Below are 18157 nucleotides of genomic sequence, written 5' to 3' on the forward strand. Positions count from 1 at the left end.
AAACTTTTACAACATATCAAAACTTCACAACACTAAAAGATGTGTTTTTTACTTCTTTAAGTTTAAAGCAAGTTTTAAAACAATGAATAAAAACAAGGGACAACAATTTAATTTGATTCAACCTTTATTTTAATAAATTTCCCACAAGATGCCACAATGGTAATTCACTTTAAAGGGCATGTTTAACATAATTGGTAATTGTCAAATACCAATATGTGCCCCAACATATACATGAAATAACAAACCTGTGAAGTCCGAGCTCAATCGGTCATTGGAGTCACAATAAAAAAGTGGAAAAATCCTTAAAATGTTTTCACTGTTTTTCAAACAATGAGTTCTGGACTTGCAAGATCAATCTGAGTTGTGTAACTCATTTCTCAAAAACTATCGCATTTCAATCAGAAACATTTCCGGTGAAGTTTCCCATCATGACTGACTCATTACCCTGTAATTTATGAGCAAATTTGTGAACATTATTTTACATTAAACACTACCAATTTTGTGCACACTCTTAGCAGTGCTAAATTCAGTTGGTGTTAGTGTGAATATATAATGTGCTTTGAGCACTAATTTAATTTATCATAATCTATACGAAAACTTATAAAGCCTTGATATATGAGAAATCTTATGAAGCCCCTCCAATTAATAAATCTTTTTGAAGACACTGGTACAGGCCCTCTGTAAATACAATTTTTGTTTTGTTTTGTGTGTGACATTGCTCTAAATATTTGTCCTCCCCAGGTTGAATCGACAGCAGATCATTTTTTTGAATTAATGTTTGAATACAGATAAATGAAACCTACACACAATGTCAAGAACAAACGTTCAGAATGCACACATTGCTTTCAGTATCCTCTTTCAACTACCTGGATTGCCTTTGGGGTGTTGGGATGGGATGGGGGGAGGGGGGATGGGGGTCCTGGTTGGCTAAGAATTCTGAGCAGGAGTCCCTCCCCCGCAGCGATACACAACACTGTCTTTTAGTTTGGGTAAAAATACATTCACTGCTGTAGGTCCCTGAATCACTGTCAATTCCGTGGCCCAGTTTCATAGAGCTGCTTAAGCACAAAAAAGTAGCTAAAGCACAGCTACATTATACTTACCAGATTATAGTAACCTACCAAAATACCATGTCACATGTTCAATTTGTGACTGGTATTCTGCTTATTTCTGCTAAGCAGGAATTGTAAAGCAAATATTTCTGCATAAGCAGCTCTATGAAATTGGGCCCTTACATGACAGGCACCCATCAGACCAAATCCATTTCCATTACCAGTGGTAATTACTAGCCCCTCTGTATTTAGAATGTCCTATAATGCTATTACTTCCAGTGTTGTTACAACCCAGATTTACTTGGCCATACTCAGTACTTCTGTCACCATCTTGCCAATGCCGTCATGTATCTCATGAAGTTTTGTTTCGCACATGAAGGCGGGCGTCGTCACAATCTTGTTGGCTGCATCTACATGGATCTCGTTGACAAAATTCATTAAGGACTGTACTGAAGCTTGGCTCTAGACAATGGTGAAATTACAGACTTTGGTTTCACCTAAATCTATCTCTTTTATTCTGCTGGGTCGTCCTCTTTTAATGACTCTACTCTCCTCTGCAGTTTCATGAAATACAACAAACCCAACTAAAAAGCTTGGGTCATAGATTGCTAAATACTTCAACAATTGTAATTTTTGAAGTATTTAAACCAACCCTAACCCGCTAACCCCTACAAATGACCATAAAAGCGTACTTGGTGAGAAGTACTGCAGCTGTTGATAGTATACAAATATTGACTGCTTCGAGTGCTATGGTTAAAACTACGACTCCCTCGGTGATCCAATAGTATACAAATAATGACTGCTTCGAGTGCTATGGTTAAAACTATGACTCCCAAGGTGATACCCAGAGCATTTTATAACACCCCTTACAAGTATTCTGCCTGCTCATTGGTTTAGAGCGCGTCACATGACATGTCTTAGTTTTGCTAGACGACTGCCGTGTGATAGTGCATCAGTTTGCTGTGCGCTAGTCCGAAGACTAGCACACGGCGTTCAGTACCCAGACGTCCGTTGCGTGTACGAGGATGATAAATTAATAGTCTGTAACCATTTCGGATTACACGACACTACATGCAGCACAGTAAAAGTTCTTGCAATCTGTATTCGCGTCGTTAGTGGATTGTAGCATTCAGGTCTGTAACTTAATAATAATAGTACAGTATTTAGAAATGTTTGGGGTGTTATAAAACAAATATTGACTGCTTTTACTCGTGCAATGGTTAAAACTATGACTCCCTCGGTGATCCCTGTAGCGTTCTATTTTCCATCGGCTTCGTCTCGGGAAAATAGAATGCTCCGGGGATCACCTCGGGAGTCATAGTTTTAACCATAGCACTCGAAGCAGTCAATATTTGTATACTATTGGATCACCGAGGGAGTCGTAGTTTTTAACCATAGCACGAGTTAAAGCAGTCAACGTTTGTTTTATAATACCCCAACAGACTATTTATCACCTTCATACACGTAACGTTCGTATGCGTGTTTCAGATACACAGATGCACAACTGATTGGGTTCGTGGTGGGTAAAAAAACGTCTGGGTACTGCACGCCGTGTGATAGTCGTCGGACTATCACACGGCAAACGACGCACTATCACACAGCAAACGATGCACTATCACACAGCAAACGATGCACTATCACACGGCCTCCGTGTCGTAAAACTAAGACATATCATGTGACGCGCTCTAAACCAATGAAAAGGCAGAACATTTGTAAGGGGTGTTATAATATAAAATATATAGAGACCCTTCAGAGTAAAATGATTTGGAAAATTTTTCACCCAAATACATTTGATCCGAGAAGCGATCCGTGCAAGAAAAGTTTCTCAGATTTCTGAGTGATAGTGTCTGATAGAACTAGAGGGCACACTGGTGATGGTGCTTGCACAAACGCGACGGGACCGCAAGGGGACACGCGTGCCATAGTGTACGCGCGTTGAACATTACACGTTGGAGTTGAATGCTACGCCATGCTGTTTTGTCAACTTACAAAATGGCTGCACAAACACACACTGTGCGATGCTGTTTTGTCAACTAAGAAAATAGCCGCGTGCACGCATGCCGGGCCACATATATAGGCCAGTGCGCCCTCTAGTTCTTATAATATACAACTCTATGCCTCTAACATAATTTTTTGGCAAATACATACTACAGGAAAAGTGACAATGAAAAAGCTGAAAACAAGACTTTGTGATTAGGAATAATTGCAAAAGGATATTGAGACATTCTTGTTGATGTGCTTACTCCCCATCTGTTCAATGGTTCCGGCTGTTCCAGCATACGGCCACCTCCCTCCGTCATCCTTGTCATGACCTACAGTGACCTCACATCCAGGGATGACTTTGGCAGCTAGGGTTGGTGAAATGCAACATAACCTGCCATGGATGAAAACTAAATATTAAATACAAATTTAACACCTTTATCATTAGCCAATTAGCGTGGTTCTCATGATGTGAATAATATTACCCTGACATGACACCCTGTAATCACAGTCTCAAGATTGCAAGGCCCTGTGTTCATTATCTTGAGCTTGTAGCTAGCCCAACCATTCTCTGTGAACCCACATTGGGCACTGCCTCACATGGGGAGAAGATCTTTCTCCTTCATGGACTTACTGACACTGGACATCGACTTGGCCAGCGCTTGCATGCTGGACCCAGTCATCTGGACCAAGATCACTGGGCAGGCTCGAGATGCTGTTTGGCCTCGACTTGAGGTGTGTTTTCGCGGCTGTAACCAATACCCGTTTCCATGGGTTTAACCACTGGGATTGAACGAACCAGTAACTGGTTACCACTGCGAAAAATCACCCCTGATTGATTGACTAAGTAATGGTAACTGATTATCCAAATGTTTTGTTTGTCATTTTATTGGATAAAAGGGGGTGTGGCAAAATGGTTACTCACCCAATAGGTTTTTTGGCTTTGTGGAAATCCTTTATAACTCTTTCCACATCAGGGTTCACTGTGCAGTTTGCACCCTCAGTGGCGACTGTCGATCTGCGGCCAAAGAATTATTTTGCCTTAGTAAGTGGGTTGAAAATAGTACACACTCACTTGTTTTATTTAGATTAGTGGAAATATGCTAGAGCATTTTCATAATTAAAACCGTAGAAAACATCTGAAAGTACAAATGGTTACATACCATGTCTTGCTCAAGGGGGAAGCTTGTTACTTTTGAACAATCAATGTTACCTGTGAGTGACATCCTTTTAATAGCTCAATGCCGTCAGTTGTTTGTGTGAGTGAAGTTCGAGTGTCAAATCACAGACTGTCAACAGATGTTCAAAATAAACACATCTGCGCCTTGAACAAGATGGTGCATATTACCGAGAAAGTGTTTTATGCTTTCAGACCATGACATCGATATTTAACGGATCACATTGCCTTGGATCGGACGAGTTGGTCTATTAAAAGCGTTTGAAACCGTTTGTTATGAAATGCATATGGTTAGAAAGATGTTTTAAAAGTAGAATATAATGATCCACACAAGTATCACTCGAAACTGCACAGTTTTCCTTTTACGTCGCGAACAATCACGTCGGCCATTTATGGGAGTCAAAATTTTGACTCGCATAAATGGCCGACCGTGTTAGTCGACAGGGTAAAAAGAAAACCATGCAATTTCGAGGCATATTTGTGTAGATCATTGTATTCTACTTTTACAATATCTTTCTAACCATATCAATTTTACAACAAACGGTTACAGAACGATTTTCAAAGACCAACTCGACCGATCAAAGGCAACGTGTTCCTTTAATCAGAATGTACAAGGAGCATTTTTAGAAAACAGCAAAGTTGTGTAATTTTGTTACTTATCTCATTTAACTTGAGAAAATGAACAGAGAAAAAACCAATAACAAATGAAACACAAATTTGAACTTACAAGTTCTTGGCAGCCCCAAAACCCCCTGGAAAGAGAACTGCATCATGGGTAGACGCGTTGAGCGCGCTCAGAGGTGAGATTTTTCCACGAGCGATACGGGCCGACTCCACCAGAACATTTCTGTAATAAGAAGCCAATAAAAGTTATAATTCAGTCAACCCTCCTACTATCTGACTATTCAATATCATCCACTGGGGTTTTGAAAAATAGTGCCATGTCAGCCTGCAATAATTATGATATCACATGGGGTGAAGGTTTTTTCACAGCACACAGTCAACCCTCCTACTGTCTGAATACAATATCATGATCATCCACTGTGGTTTTGAATGTCAGCATGCAATATGATATAATGCAGTAAATACATAAGGGCCCATGTTCATAGAGCTGCTGAGCACACAAATTTGCTACGCGTGAAATTTCTTCCTTGATAAAAACAGGACTACCAACCAAATTTCCATGTGATACTCAGGAAAGCAAACAACAGCTGAATACCAGTAACAAGCAATATGCAACGAATAGAAATTTGGTTGGTAATCCTGTTTTTATCAAAGAAGAAATTTCATGCTAAGCAAATTTTGTGCTTAGCAGCTCTATGAAATTGGGCCCTGCTCAGTGCAAAGTGGGTTCAGTGCACAAATGTGCCACCATACACAACTTGTGCAGTTGAATGGTTTTAATGGTTGGTCAACCCGCTGGAAAATGTTATGGCCGAGTTTCAGAACTTCAGAACTCTCTCATAAAACTAATAACCTTGTCTGGCCCTCAGCTGGCTGCCCCTTGGTGTGGTCAACCACATGCATCTGGTCCACATCAGGGGCGAATATATCCACGTCAGCTTCTCCGCGACTCAGATGGACCAGGATGCTAGTGTATAAAAGGGAAGAAAAGTAAAAACACAACATGAAACAAAAAATGATACTATATTTAGAAAACAAAGTTGACAAAAAATTCCAAATATCTTTTTTATATACTTTTCTAAGTGTATTCCCCCAATAAGTTGCAGCGCACAAACATAACTTTGTGTATACCAATTTTATAGAAAAACACCCCCTCTATCGATGTAAATTTTGCTCAAAATACCCCGATCTCATGACAACCAGCCCTCACACAATTACCGTATCGGCATGCCAGAGCACAGAAGTACGGTCAGTACACACAAGTTAAAATAAAACTTGGACATTGTGTGCATATATAGGCTAGTGAATTTTTATTTGTTGTCTGCAATCCGAGTACTGAACTTCTAATTTTAGCATTAGTGTGGATTACTATTGAATTAAAAGCAGTGGACACTATTGGCAATTAATACTTAAAATAAATATTAGCATAAAACCTTATTTGATTTCGAGTTATGGGGAGATGTTGCTAGTATAAAACATTGTGAGAACCGGCTCCCTCTGAAGAGACGTAGTTTTCGAGAACAATTTTCAAAAAATTTGATTTCGAGACCTCAGAATTAGATTTTGAGGTCTCGAAATCAAGCATCTAAAAGCACACAACTTTGTGTGACCAGGGTGCTTTTTCTTCCATTATTATCTCGAAACTTTGACGACCAATTGAGTTCAAATTTTCACAGGTGTGTTATTTTGTCCATATGTTGAGATACACCAAGTGAGAAGACTGGTCTTTGACAATAACCAATAATTTTGAGTGTCTTTAAAAGAAAATTTTTACTTACGCAGCGGCCTCATGGACTTCTGTGCCATCATAAACACCACAACCAGACAAAACCTGAAAATGAAATAAAAAAAAAATTCTTTATCTGGCAGCCACTTTCACTTTTCATAGGGATTTATTTGACTTTGTTTTAATGGATGTTGCATTTTTGTCATTTTTTGTGGCAAAAAACCCAACCCAAAACAACACTTTTGTGGCCAACTCTGAACCCTTGGCAACACATTGGGACCCATCTTTTGTGCAGCATGAACCAGTTTGAAGGCACATTCCCTATGGCATACAGCGGGCCCTAGGTGACTACCAAGGCAAGCCTTAATCACAAAGCACACAAGTCTTCCCTAAGACTTACAAGTGTGCTTTGGATTCTTAAATAAATAACACTATGCATGGTTGTCCACAGGCATTGGGGGGGGAGGCTCCCCAAAATTCCTGTGCCAGCGCGTGACCTATGCAGTCACAATTGAGCCAAATTTAGCCATCTGACTCGAAGAGCCAATCATGGCTAATCTTGCGCAAATTTGTTCAGCCATTTGTGAACGTCAAAGAGAGACAGCATTTTTGGCTCCAGGTTTTTTAAATTTTTACTTGTAAAAACCTGGCTCATTTTGAGCCAAAAATGCCAGCTCCTCTGATGTTCACAAATGGTTCAAAAGATTGGCTCAGGATGAGCTGCGATTGGCTCGTTGTTGAGTCAGTCAGTGGCTCGATTTGGCTCAAGACTAGTCTTCTTTCTTAACTCTTTTGTGAAACCCACACCCCTGTTCACTAACACTAACAACTTTGACTTAATAAATTATATTCTTTTATATATAGTCTTTTAAATAGTTTTGAAGTTTATTCTTATAAAAAAAAGTCAGAATATCATCCCACCACTTCCCCTCCTCTCCACCCCCCTGAAAATGAACGCGAACCAATGAATGCGAACCAAAATGAAAGAAAGTTGAGCCTTGGCTGGATGGAGGTTGAGCCTGCTAAATAAATTGGTTAGAAGAGGTGGGTGCCTCTCAACACTTACCACAGCAACTTTCATGACGGCTTTGCTGGGAGTTGTGGAGTTCTTTGACGTTGAAAAAGCACAGAGAAGCTGCTCAATCAAACTTCAAAGTCAAATGTTTTTTTAAGAACTGAAAATGATCACTGTCTGTGGTGCAAGCAACTGGTCAGCAGATGAAACCAGGTGTGCACAAAGCTCTCTTTATATAGCTTGACTTGTTTGCTTTGGACTCTTAGTCCTAAATAAATAACATTATTATGATTGTGCATGCATGGATGGTCATCCAATCCACAGGCTAGGCGCTTCCTTAGGCACAGAGGAATGATGGTGAGGGGGGCAGAGCTCCTCCCCCTCCATGGACCATCAGACCTGTGGTGGATGGCCATCTTGATCTTGATCAATTGATTTTAAAAAATTGATAAGCTCCAACTGGATGGCAAAACTCAAAAGCACAATTTTCTCAGACAGAATCGTTCACTTTAAATATTAATGTCAACAAAAATAGTCAAAACAGAACTTGCCAAAAATAATGGCAAGAAGAGTGAGGGCGCCCTTTAAACACTCACCACAGCAACTTTGCTGGAGTTGCTCTTCCCAGTTGTATGGAGTTGTGACATTTTAATCGTTGAAAAAGCACCACCCACTCGACACAGAGCTGCTCGAACAATAATAAATGATGACTGTGCTAGCATCGAATTATGTATGCAAACAAACAGATAAAATAAACAATTTTTGTAATGCACTACACCACAGTCCAGCCAAATATCGCAAACCGCCGTGATATTTGGAGCCAGAGAGAAACCCTCCTGGAATAAGAACAGCATGTACACATCATGACGTAGAAAGACAAAATTGCATAATGCATGAGCGTTAAAACGTATGCCATGCGTTTTTTTTTGTAAATCGACCTCCGAGTCAAAATGGCCGACGCCACAGCACGCTCGTTGCAATACGAGTACAAAGCGGTGAGTATTTCATACATTTTTAGCTTGGTTTTTGCAAAAGTTGTAGTGTTTTTCCACACTATAATGGTCACTCGTAATCGTGTGTCATTATTAATTTCATACGAACTTTAAATACGTACAAAAGGTAGTGCTAAAATTGTTAAGAAACTTGGCAAGTTCGGCAACCAAAACGTCATACTTGCATTGCATGCAATTGCATGCACTGTTGCACCACGCTTGGTCAACTCGACCGAGGTTTAGAATGAATGGGGGAAACCTGAAATTATCAGAATTGTTTGTTTTTATTGGTTAAAGGGTAGCCTCAAACTATTATTAGTGGTAAGTTCACTCCGTTTACTGACCCAACTGTTGCTGTTCCCCGAAAATTTGTTTCCCTTTTTGAAGTTTTGAATTAATAATTTTATAACTTTTTTTTTTTTTTTGGGGGGGGGGAGGGGAGGGCGGGGATTGGGACAGATGGTGGGGGGATTGTTTGGGTTGCTTTTGCTGTAAAAAGATGTCAAATCGGACTACTCTTTTTCATAAGAAGAAAAGCATAATATATTTTGGTGAAGCAAAAAATACAATATTTTGGGTTTCTTAAAGCCATTGGACCCTTTCGGTACAGAAACAAACATAAAAGTTCGCAGATTTACAAATAACTTACACATTTACAGAAGGTAATGGTGAAAGACTTTTCTTGAAATATTGTTCCATGAAATGCTTTACTTTTTGATAAAACATTAAAACAGTATAAATTCTCGATATCGAGAATTACGGAGTTATTTTAAACACATGTCATGACACGGCGAAAAGTGCGGAAACAAGAGTGGGTTTTCCCGATTTTTCTCCCGATGGTGACTGATTGAGCCTAAATTTTCTCAGGTTTGTTATTTTATATAGAAGTTGTGATACACGAAGTGTGGGCCTTGGACATTACTGTTTACTGAAAGTGTCCAATGGCTTTAAGAAGCAGCTAAAACTAGTAAAATGGCAGATTTAGACTTCACTTTGTTTGTGTAGATTTGTTTTATATTCTGTTTTAAATAATACAATTTTAATATTGCAATACAGACGGGGAGGATTGTCAGTCAATTCTTTGTACCTTTGATAGTTTATAAATTCCCTAAATTCAGGTCACTTCGTTAACGCCAGCTGAGTCACTTTGTATTGGGCCAAGTAAAATAAATAACATGTTACTCGTCCAGACTTTTTGAAAAAGTTGGTGAGGGAGGTCCTTGTTATTTGTTATTTTCAATTTTTTTATTCAAGATGTCCACCATGTCTAAGATGGCCGCCATATGTTTTTTTTGTTTGAAATAACAAATTACACAAAAATTGGTGCGGCCGCTAAAATCAAGGCGGGGGGGGGGGGGGGGGGGGGACGAGCAACATGTTATTTATTTTACTTGGCCTTGTACCTTCTGCTTCATTTTGCCGCTGTTGGTTGTCAGTAAAATCTTTACCTCTAATGTTATGCTGTAAAATTTCTAAGATACAAGATACAAGTATTGTTTTTTAACTTAGTTTTGTTAATTTTTTAAAACTTAAATTTACAGGTTTTTTTAACAAACAAAAATTATATAATTGAAGTTTATTCTCCTTGTCAACATTTGCGGTTGTCAAAACAAAATATTTTTTATTTAAAAAAATGAAATCTTTAAAGTTTTGTTTTACCCTTCAACAAAGTTTTTGTTTTTTAAAACAAAACATTTGAATTTTTCAATTTTCATATTTTTTATTACATTTTATTAATTTAACTTGCGACTTCAGCTTGGCGCAAACAAATCTCTAGTTGGTGGTGCTCAATCCGATGAGATCTAGGACAGCTCTGATGCAATCGAGACGAGTCTAGTCACAACAGGTTAATTAACAAGACTTTGACGACAAACATCCTGAATCGGTTCAAGGTCTTGTAAAAGGTACCTGGCCAGGGTACAAAGTGTCCAAAGTCACTTCAAACCTTGCAAAAAGTACAAAGGGTCCATGGTTCGAAGTGGTCAATGGATGAAGTGAGTGTGACATGACACCGACAGGGAGATTTTGTTCTTGATCTTTAATTGAAATCGACTGTTTTAGCGCTTGTGAGTTAAATGTAAATTTTGTTTGCTTTACAGAACTCCAATCTTGTACTTCAAGTTGATCGCTCGTTGATCGAGCGCCGAGGTCGCGATGAAGCCACAGGTGAGGTCATGTCCCTTGTGGGCAAACTGGTGGGAAGTAAGATGGGCGACCGAGCTCAAAGAACAAAACCTCCGATGCAGGAAGAGAGAAAGATTAAGTAAGTCGGGATTCAGTTTTAAAGTAATTTTTTTTGAGCAAGTGCCTAATTTGTTTATTTTGTTTATAGGCCTATTTGATCAATTGGAAATCTGACAACGTGTTCTGTGTCATCATTAACAGTAGTTCTTGAGGGCTTACCTTTTTGGGTAATTACTCTGAAAATTTATGACAATAAAAATTTGGTAAGAAGCACTGCAGCTGTTGATAACGTTTAACATTTTGCGAAATATTTTCCTTCAATATCAAAGGAATTTGGTTTTAGAGAGAGGGATTCAAAAACAATCCAATTTGAGAAAAACTGTCGGTGAACATTCTTGTCTATTTTTGGTATTTTCAGGCGACAGAAACGTGACGATGCCCGCTACGACATGAACAAGTTCAAAGGTCAAACTTTACTGTCCCAGGGCATAGAGGACATGGTTGGGATTTACTACAGACCAAAGACTCAGGAAACAAGGAATACATACGAGGCGTTGCTGAGTTTCATTCAGGCTGCCATTGGGGATCAGGTAAGAAGTTCTCAAAGGTCAAAGTTCACTGTTTGTAAACAAAACTTTATATAGCATTAGGCTCTAGTCTCCAGTTGTACTTTCGTTTTGTTTGTTGTTTGTCCATGTCTGCCTGTCTTGTGTTTTTGGAGTCGATGGTATTGTTTTTTCTTTTGTGAAAAAAAAAGAAAAGAAAAAAAAAAGAAGTTCATTAGCTGTTATCCCCACCCTCTATCTTGGCGTCTCTGTGTGTATCTGTACACAGTTTGTACGTATTATTGGAGGAAGATTAATCCATGCTGAAAAGCCTTCGGTGCCGGGGCCTATCATTGCCCCACTGCCATCCTCTAACAGCATTACAAGAACTTGAGACCTTTTTATAGATGAGTGGAAAGGTCATATATATCCTATAATGACATTTTGTTCAGTGTTTCCCATGTTATCATTGTTCATGTAGCTACGTTTCTGCTTTAGATAATTTACTGAAGCACAATTTTCTTGATTTTTCTAAATCATAACCAATGGTCTGTATGGGAGAGATTGGCTGCTGCCAGCTTAGTGTTTATCTCACCTTGTGGGAGTTTGCCGAGTTTCCTTGACGATAGATCACCTAAACAAACCTTTGACGACCCTGCTTAATTCTTCTTGCTTTGTAGCCACGAGATATCCTATGCGGAGCAGCTGACGAGGTATTAGCAACCCTCAAGAATGAGCACAGCAAGAACAAGGACAAGAAGAAGGAACTGGAAATGTTGTTGGGATCCTTGGCTGAGGAAAGATTCGCCTTGCTTGTCAATCTGGGCAAGAAAATAACAGACTATGGATCGGAGAAAGAAAAGAAAGCTATTGGTAAAGTATGGTTCTGACACCCCCCCCTTTCCCTATTAAACCCTTCCTATGGAATACGTAAATTGCACATTGCTGGTGCAAACTACACTACTGGTTGGCAAAATGAGGGAACGTTGCACCTTTTTGTATGGGTCTGACAGGGCTCGAATTTCACGCTGGACCGCAGGCCCGAGGCCAGTGATTTTAGCTTCGGTCCAGTAAACTTTATGCCGAACAAGCCCGGCGGTCTTGTGTTTTTTTTTATGCATACTAATATAGTTACTATTACAAATAATTATATGAAATATATTATCTTTTATTAAAAAATGTATTTCAATCTCATTTAGAATAAAAGTTTTTGTTTTACTTGTCGTCAAATCAGTGTTCTGAGCACGCTTGCGGAACGTCAATCCGTCCTTTTTCACGTGCATCAGGTTGCATACATGTTTTCCATTCAGTTTACTCATGCCCACACCTTGTACATCTAGTCTCAAACCATTTATGTTAATGCACCCGGGGAGTGAGCGAGCGGGGACGAGGCGGCACACCTTAGTACAGCAATGTTTGGTTACCACTGACCATGTGTAAAGTCTGTTACCTTACAAAGAAGTGTTGAATTTGCATTAAGAAGGTCTGGTTGCAATACCACACATCCCTGTGTTGCATGGATTAAAAGTAAGGCCTTGTTGCCAAACATCTTGCTTAGTATGGCTACCAACAGTGATGAGCTTCTGACTACTGCTGTCAAATTTTTGGTCAATCTTTTTTTATGAATGCTGCACGTTGCAGTGTTTTGTTGGTGATTTGCCTGTCAAATCGGATTTTTTTTTTTGAGGCGGCGAAAATGACGTGAAGTAGCTATATGGAACTTTATTGATTGGGTTTCACAGCAAAAAAAAAGCCTCCTAAGGGATGAAAAAGGCCTGCTGTTCTATCGTGTTAACTTTTTTTTTCCTAATAAAATTTTGGTCTTGTAAAAAATCTTCCGGTCCAGTAAAAATTCTGAGCAACAAGCCCTGCGGTCTTGTGGATTTTTTCCCCAAATTCGAGCCCTGTCTGATGGTGGCCTGATGCAGACACATTTGTACGCCTGCTTTATACACAACAGTGGTAAATCATTATTGTTCAAGCCCTTGGGCATGCCCTGGAACCTGCGTCATAAAGGCTTCGGTCACTACCCTTACCCCCCCCCAGCTTACTTTTAATTTTCAAAGTTATACTGTGTACATAAGATGGATCCCTACCCCGTTTGTGGTTTTGTGTCACTGTCTATACCATCTTTCTATCTTGATCTTTGTGTATATTAGTCAACAGTGAGTGTATGAGTGACCCCCACACTCTCTGTGTGGGTTTGTATCACTGTCTATATCACCCTTCTATCTTGGCGTCTCTGTGTTTATTAGTCCACAGTGAGTGTTTGAGTGATCCCCACACTGTCTGTGTGGGTTTGTATCGCCGTCTATATCACCCTTCTATCTTGGCGTCTCTGTGTTTATTAGTCCACAGTGAGTGTTTGAGTGATCCCCACACTGTCTGTGTGGGTTTGTATCGCCGTCTATATCACCCTTCTATCTTGACGTCTCTGTGTATATTAGTCCACAGTGAGTGTATGAGTGATCCCCACACTCTCTGTGTGGGTTTGTATCGCTGTCTATATCACCCTTCTATCTTGACGTCTCTGTGTATATTAGTCCACAGTGAGTGTATGAGTGATCCCCACACTCTCTGTGTGGGTTTGTATCTCTGTCGATATCACCTTTCTATCTTGATGTCTTTGTGTTTATTTGTCCATAGTGAGTGTATGAGTTTTTGCCCACACTGTCTCCTTTAGGAATTCTTCCTCAACTCGCCACCTAGTGATCCTGAGCTGTTTAACTGCATTAGTAATGTGTGTATCTGTACACCATGAATGAGTGATCCCCATCTGTGTTACCGTGTATCACCCTCTCTATATCACCCTGTCTGTGTGGGTGTGTATCACTACCTACATCCACCCTCTATCTTGGCGTCTCTGTGTGTATTAGTACGCAGTTTGTACGTATTATTGGAGGAAGATTAATCCATGCTGAAAAGCCTTCGGTGCCGGGGCCTATCATTGCCCCACTGCCATCCTCTAACAGCATTACAAGAACTTGTTGAGAATATCGAGTCTGCATGTACTTCCTGTTTGATTCTGTTAAGGGAAGACACAATTTTGCGACAAAAACATTTGTTTTGAAATAAATTCAGTTGGACAGATGCTTTAAAAATAGAATTGAATGATTCACACCCATATCTCTTGAAATTGTTTGGTTTAACATGAAGAACTAACAACGTTCGTAATTTTGTGGAGTAAAATTTTTGGTTATATGCACTAACAATGTTTGTAAATTGTGGAGTAAAATTTTTTGGTTTTGATGAACTAGCGACATTTGTAATTTTGTGTTATCAAATTTTTGCTTTTGTTGAACTACAATGTTCATAATTTTGTGGATTCAAATTTTTAGTTTTGATAAACTAACAGCGTTTGTAGTTTTGTGGAGTAAAATTTTTGGTTATATGCACTAACAATGTTTGTAAATTGTGGAGTAAAATTTTTTGGTTTTGATGAACTAGCGACATTTGTAATTTTGTGTTATCAAATTTTTGCTTTTGTTGAACTACAATGTTCATAATTTTGTGGATTCAAATTTTTAGTTTTGATAAACTAACAGCGTTTGTAGTTTTGTGGAGTCAAATTTTGGGTTTTATTGAACTAAAGAAGTTCGTAATTTTGTGGAGTCAAATTTTTGTTGAACTAACAACGTTCATTATTTTGTGTAGTAAAATTTTGGGTTTTGATGAACTAACAATGTTCGTAATTTTGTGGAGTCAAATTTTTGGTTGCACAAAATGGCGGATGGCATTAGTTCACGAAGTAAAAAGAAAACTACTCAATTTTGAGGTTTTCTTTTGTGAATCATTATGTCCCATTTTAAAAGCATCTTACCAACCATATTGGTTCGAAGACAAAATTGTCTGTTTACCCCCAAAGCGCCCAGTCCGAGGGTGATGAGTCCATTTAATGTAAATTTTTCTCTTTATAGAGGAGGAGGGAATCGATGAAACATTCGGAGTTAACGTTCAGTTTGAGGCTTCAGAAGATGATGTAAGTTAACTTTTAAAGGGTTTGGCTACTTTTTGTAACAAAAACCACAATGTCCATAGATTTACAATAAACTTACACAGTTTGTGTAAAATAATTTCCCTTCTTTATTCCCTTAAAATAATACTTGCTAATGAAATGGGTGTTGCACAGTTTTCTAAAAATGACTTTATTTTAGCCCCCAAAAATGGGTCAGTATGAACTTTATATCCAGGTTTCAGACGACAAGTAAACAATGAAGTTTTTTATCCTTGCCAATTCTGTATAAAACCTTAAATTGAAATTAAGTCTATGTTTGTTTGTCTGTTTCAGGATGACCCCGACGACTGTGGAGAGGTCAAAAATGAAGAGTCTGAGGATGATGATGATGAAGGAGGAATGGACACCGGTTATGGTGGTACCTTGTCCACAAGTGTAAGTTCAAGTTAATTATTTGGCCTATGAAATGCTTATTTTAATATAAGTTGTATCTTCAAGTGTCCAATCATTTTTTTGTATTGTCATGAATAAATTTAAGTAATTAACCGCGTACATAATTTGTTTAAGTTAGAACAAGGGAAAACCCAGGCTCATCATGCATTCTCAGGAATTTCAAGTTTGTCAAATCTCATCCCAGGCATATGGCCAGTCATTCTTGACTTTTGTCACTCGTAGAGTGGTGGAATTTGATCATTGTTCTCCACAGACTTTTTTTAGGGGGAGGCATGTATGATGTCATCGGATAAGCGCCTGTTGGTATGACGTCATCATCAGCCGTCAGTATGACAATGGTCACTTTTGAGGTTAGGGAAAGTCCAGGCTAAAAAAAGCGCTCTAATTAGCCCAACCTCCTGTTGTGAAAAATCACTCAAAATATCAAAATGATACTTTTTTTAAGAGCAAACTAAAACATTATTTTTTTAAAGAGCAAACTTCGAACAAAACTGAGATAAAGAGATAAATTGACATAACTACTCACTAAATGATTTTTTTCATCAACTGATTCAGAATTTTTGAGCCTCCCAAAACCCACTTGTAGAGAACGCTGTTAATGGATTTTCAATAGCTTGTGGTCTGCCACAGGTTGGCTAATGTTTGGGACAAACTGAATATGGTTAATTTTTATCTACGATAGCTTGGTGGCAGTGAGGCAGCCATGGGTAAGTCCAAGAAGGATCTTCACCCACGGGACATTGACGCCTTCTGGCTCCAGAGACAACTCAGTAAGTTCTACGACGACCCCAACGTGTCTCAAGCACGCTCCTCAGAGGTCCTGGACATACTGAAGGTGAGGAAGTGTGAGGAGTGTTTATCTCTAAGATTTCAAAATCCTTTTGATTTGGGAAAGGGGTTTGTGGTAATGGGAGAGATCATGAAAGTATAGACCTTATGCGTTGATGTGTTGTTATCAAGTGGTAAAGCATACTGGACTTGAGCTCTGGTGTTTCTGAGCAGGTTTGAGTCATGGGCCAAATTTCAAAGAGCTGCTTAGCACAAAAATTTGCAAAGCATGAAATATCTTCCTTGATAAAAACAGGATTGCCAACCAAATTTCAACGTTATTTTCAGGATAAGCAAACAGCAGTAACAAGCAATATGCAACAACTGGAAATTTGGTCGGTAATCCTGTTTTTATCAAGGAAAAAGTTTCATACTAAGCAAATTTTTGTGCGTAGCATCACTATGAAATTGGGCAATGGTCAGCACTTGTGTTCTCAAGCAAGGAACTCTTTTTTCAGTACTTTCTACTTCACAGATTTATGGGTCATGTTGATCCTAGCATATGATGATTGAATGTTTCTCAGGGACGTAATCCTGATATCCTGATGAGAGAAACCACTGATGCTGATCACCATTATCATTAGGATATGAAATTGCAATTACCGACGAATTGAATACAGGATAACAGTGGAGAGAGTCTTTGTGGCTTGGTCTTTCCTCATTGCTTGTTGGAGACAATTTTTTTGACGATGGTTGTTTCTCCTGCTTGCAGAAAGCCGCAGACGACGGACAAGTTGAGAATCAGCTGGTGATGCTACTCGGCACGAACCAGTTTGATTTCATCAAGGTGCTGAGACAACATCGAAAAATGAGTAAGTCGAGAGAAACCCGGTTCTTACTTCCTGCGAATGCGATACAAATTTTGACGCCACAAAATTTGAAGAAAAAAAAAGATATACACTGTGAAAACGACCCTGTGACATCAAAATCTTATCGCATTCACGCTGAACTTTGAGAACATTTCATATATCTCTCTCTGTATCCCTATTTAGCAGACAGTTCAATTTCGTTCTGCTAAGCAAAAATGAGTAGGATGTGCTTAGCTACTTTTTAAGCACAATTAACAGGCTCTGGTTAGAACAATTAATTGCTAAATATGGAATAGTTTGCCCAGCATGAACGAGTTGCTAGCCAAAATACAGTGTAATATACATTGACCGGTTCCTTGTTATTTCTTCCTTAGCATGTAAAACATGTGCTCTGCTTAACAACTAGATGAAATTGGGTCATGTTGATCGTAGCATATGATGAGTGAATGTTTTTCAGGGACGTAATCCTGATATCCTGATGAGAGAAGCCACTGATGCTAATTGTCCCTCTGTCTATGCCAAACTCTGGGCCCAATTTTATAGAGCTGCTTTAGCTGAAAGTGTTGCTTAAAATTGTTCTGCTATACAAAGATGAGCAGGACAACAGTCACATATTGTACAGGTAACATGGTAGAATGGCTGGTAACCCTAGTTTGGTAAGCGAACATTTGTTGTGCTTGGCTAATTTTTCTGCTTAAAGGATTTGGGTACCTTTTCAAAATGTCCATAGATTTACATTAAACTTACAGATTTTGAAGATAATGATAGTGGAAAGCTTCCCTTCAAATATTACTTACTGAGGTGCTGTAGTTTTTGA

The 18157-nt window shown here is 38.9% G+C and overlaps 2 protein-coding genes and 2 non-coding genes across 5 annotated transcripts in view; 3 read left to right on the forward strand and 1 right to left on the reverse strand.

The window, feature by feature from the left end:
- Positions 1 to 253: 253 nt before the first annotated feature.
- On the reverse strand, positions 254 to 8428 carry LOC117294453 (glutamine amidotransferase-like class 1 domain-containing protein 3A, mitochondrial). 2 transcript variants are annotated; one of them, XM_033776859.1, is made up of 7 exons: positions 8171 to 8428; positions 6612 to 6664; positions 5687 to 5800; positions 4937 to 5056; positions 3958 to 4050; positions 3270 to 3426; positions 254 to 1475 (listed from the first exon to the last, which is right to left on the reverse strand). In XM_033776859.1, exons 1-7 carry the CDS (start codon positions 8426 to 8428, stop codon positions 1350 to 1352), a joined length of 921 nt encoding a protein of 306 aa, XP_033632750.1. In that variant the 3' UTR covers positions 254 to 1349. The 2 variants fall into 2 exon arrangements, with proteins under 2 accessions (XP_033632750.1, XP_033632751.1); XM_033776860.1 differs by lacking the exon at positions 8171 to 8428 and adding an exon at positions 7626 to 7896.
- LOC117294452 (U5 small nuclear ribonucleoprotein 200 kDa helicase-like) overlaps positions 8428 to 18157 on the forward strand; it is a 47599-nt gene continuing 37869 nt past the window's right edge. Inside the window, exons 1-8 of the mRNA XM_033776858.1 lie at positions 8428 to 8569; positions 10666 to 10829; positions 11169 to 11340; positions 11976 to 12168; positions 15213 to 15274; positions 15584 to 15685; positions 16386 to 16538; positions 17244 to 17343. Coding sequence (XP_033632749.1) covers positions 8525 to 8569; positions 10666 to 10829; positions 11169 to 11340; positions 11976 to 12168; positions 15213 to 15274; positions 15584 to 15685; positions 16386 to 16538; positions 17244 to 17343 — 991 coding nt within the window. The 5' untranslated portion in view covers positions 8428 to 8524. The remainder of the gene's footprint in view (positions 8570 to 10665; positions 10830 to 11168; positions 11341 to 11975; positions 12169 to 15212; positions 15275 to 15583; positions 15686 to 16385; positions 16539 to 17243; positions 17344 to 18157) is intronic.
- Positions 11548 to 11683, forward strand: LOC117295199. The gene has a single exon (XR_004519662.1). It is a non-coding gene; the product is annotated as a small nucleolar RNA SNORA57 (small nucleolar RNA).
- Positions 14142 to 14277, forward strand: LOC117295202. Its single transcript, XR_004519665.1, has one exon. It is a non-coding gene; the product is annotated as a small nucleolar RNA SNORA57 (small nucleolar RNA).

This window comes from Asterias rubens, chromosome 9 (genome assembly GCF_902459465.1).
Source record: "Asterias rubens chromosome 9, eAstRub1.3, whole genome shotgun sequence".
NCBI classification, from domain to species: Eukaryota; Metazoa; Echinodermata; class Asteroidea; order Forcipulatida; family Asteriidae; genus Asterias; species Asterias rubens.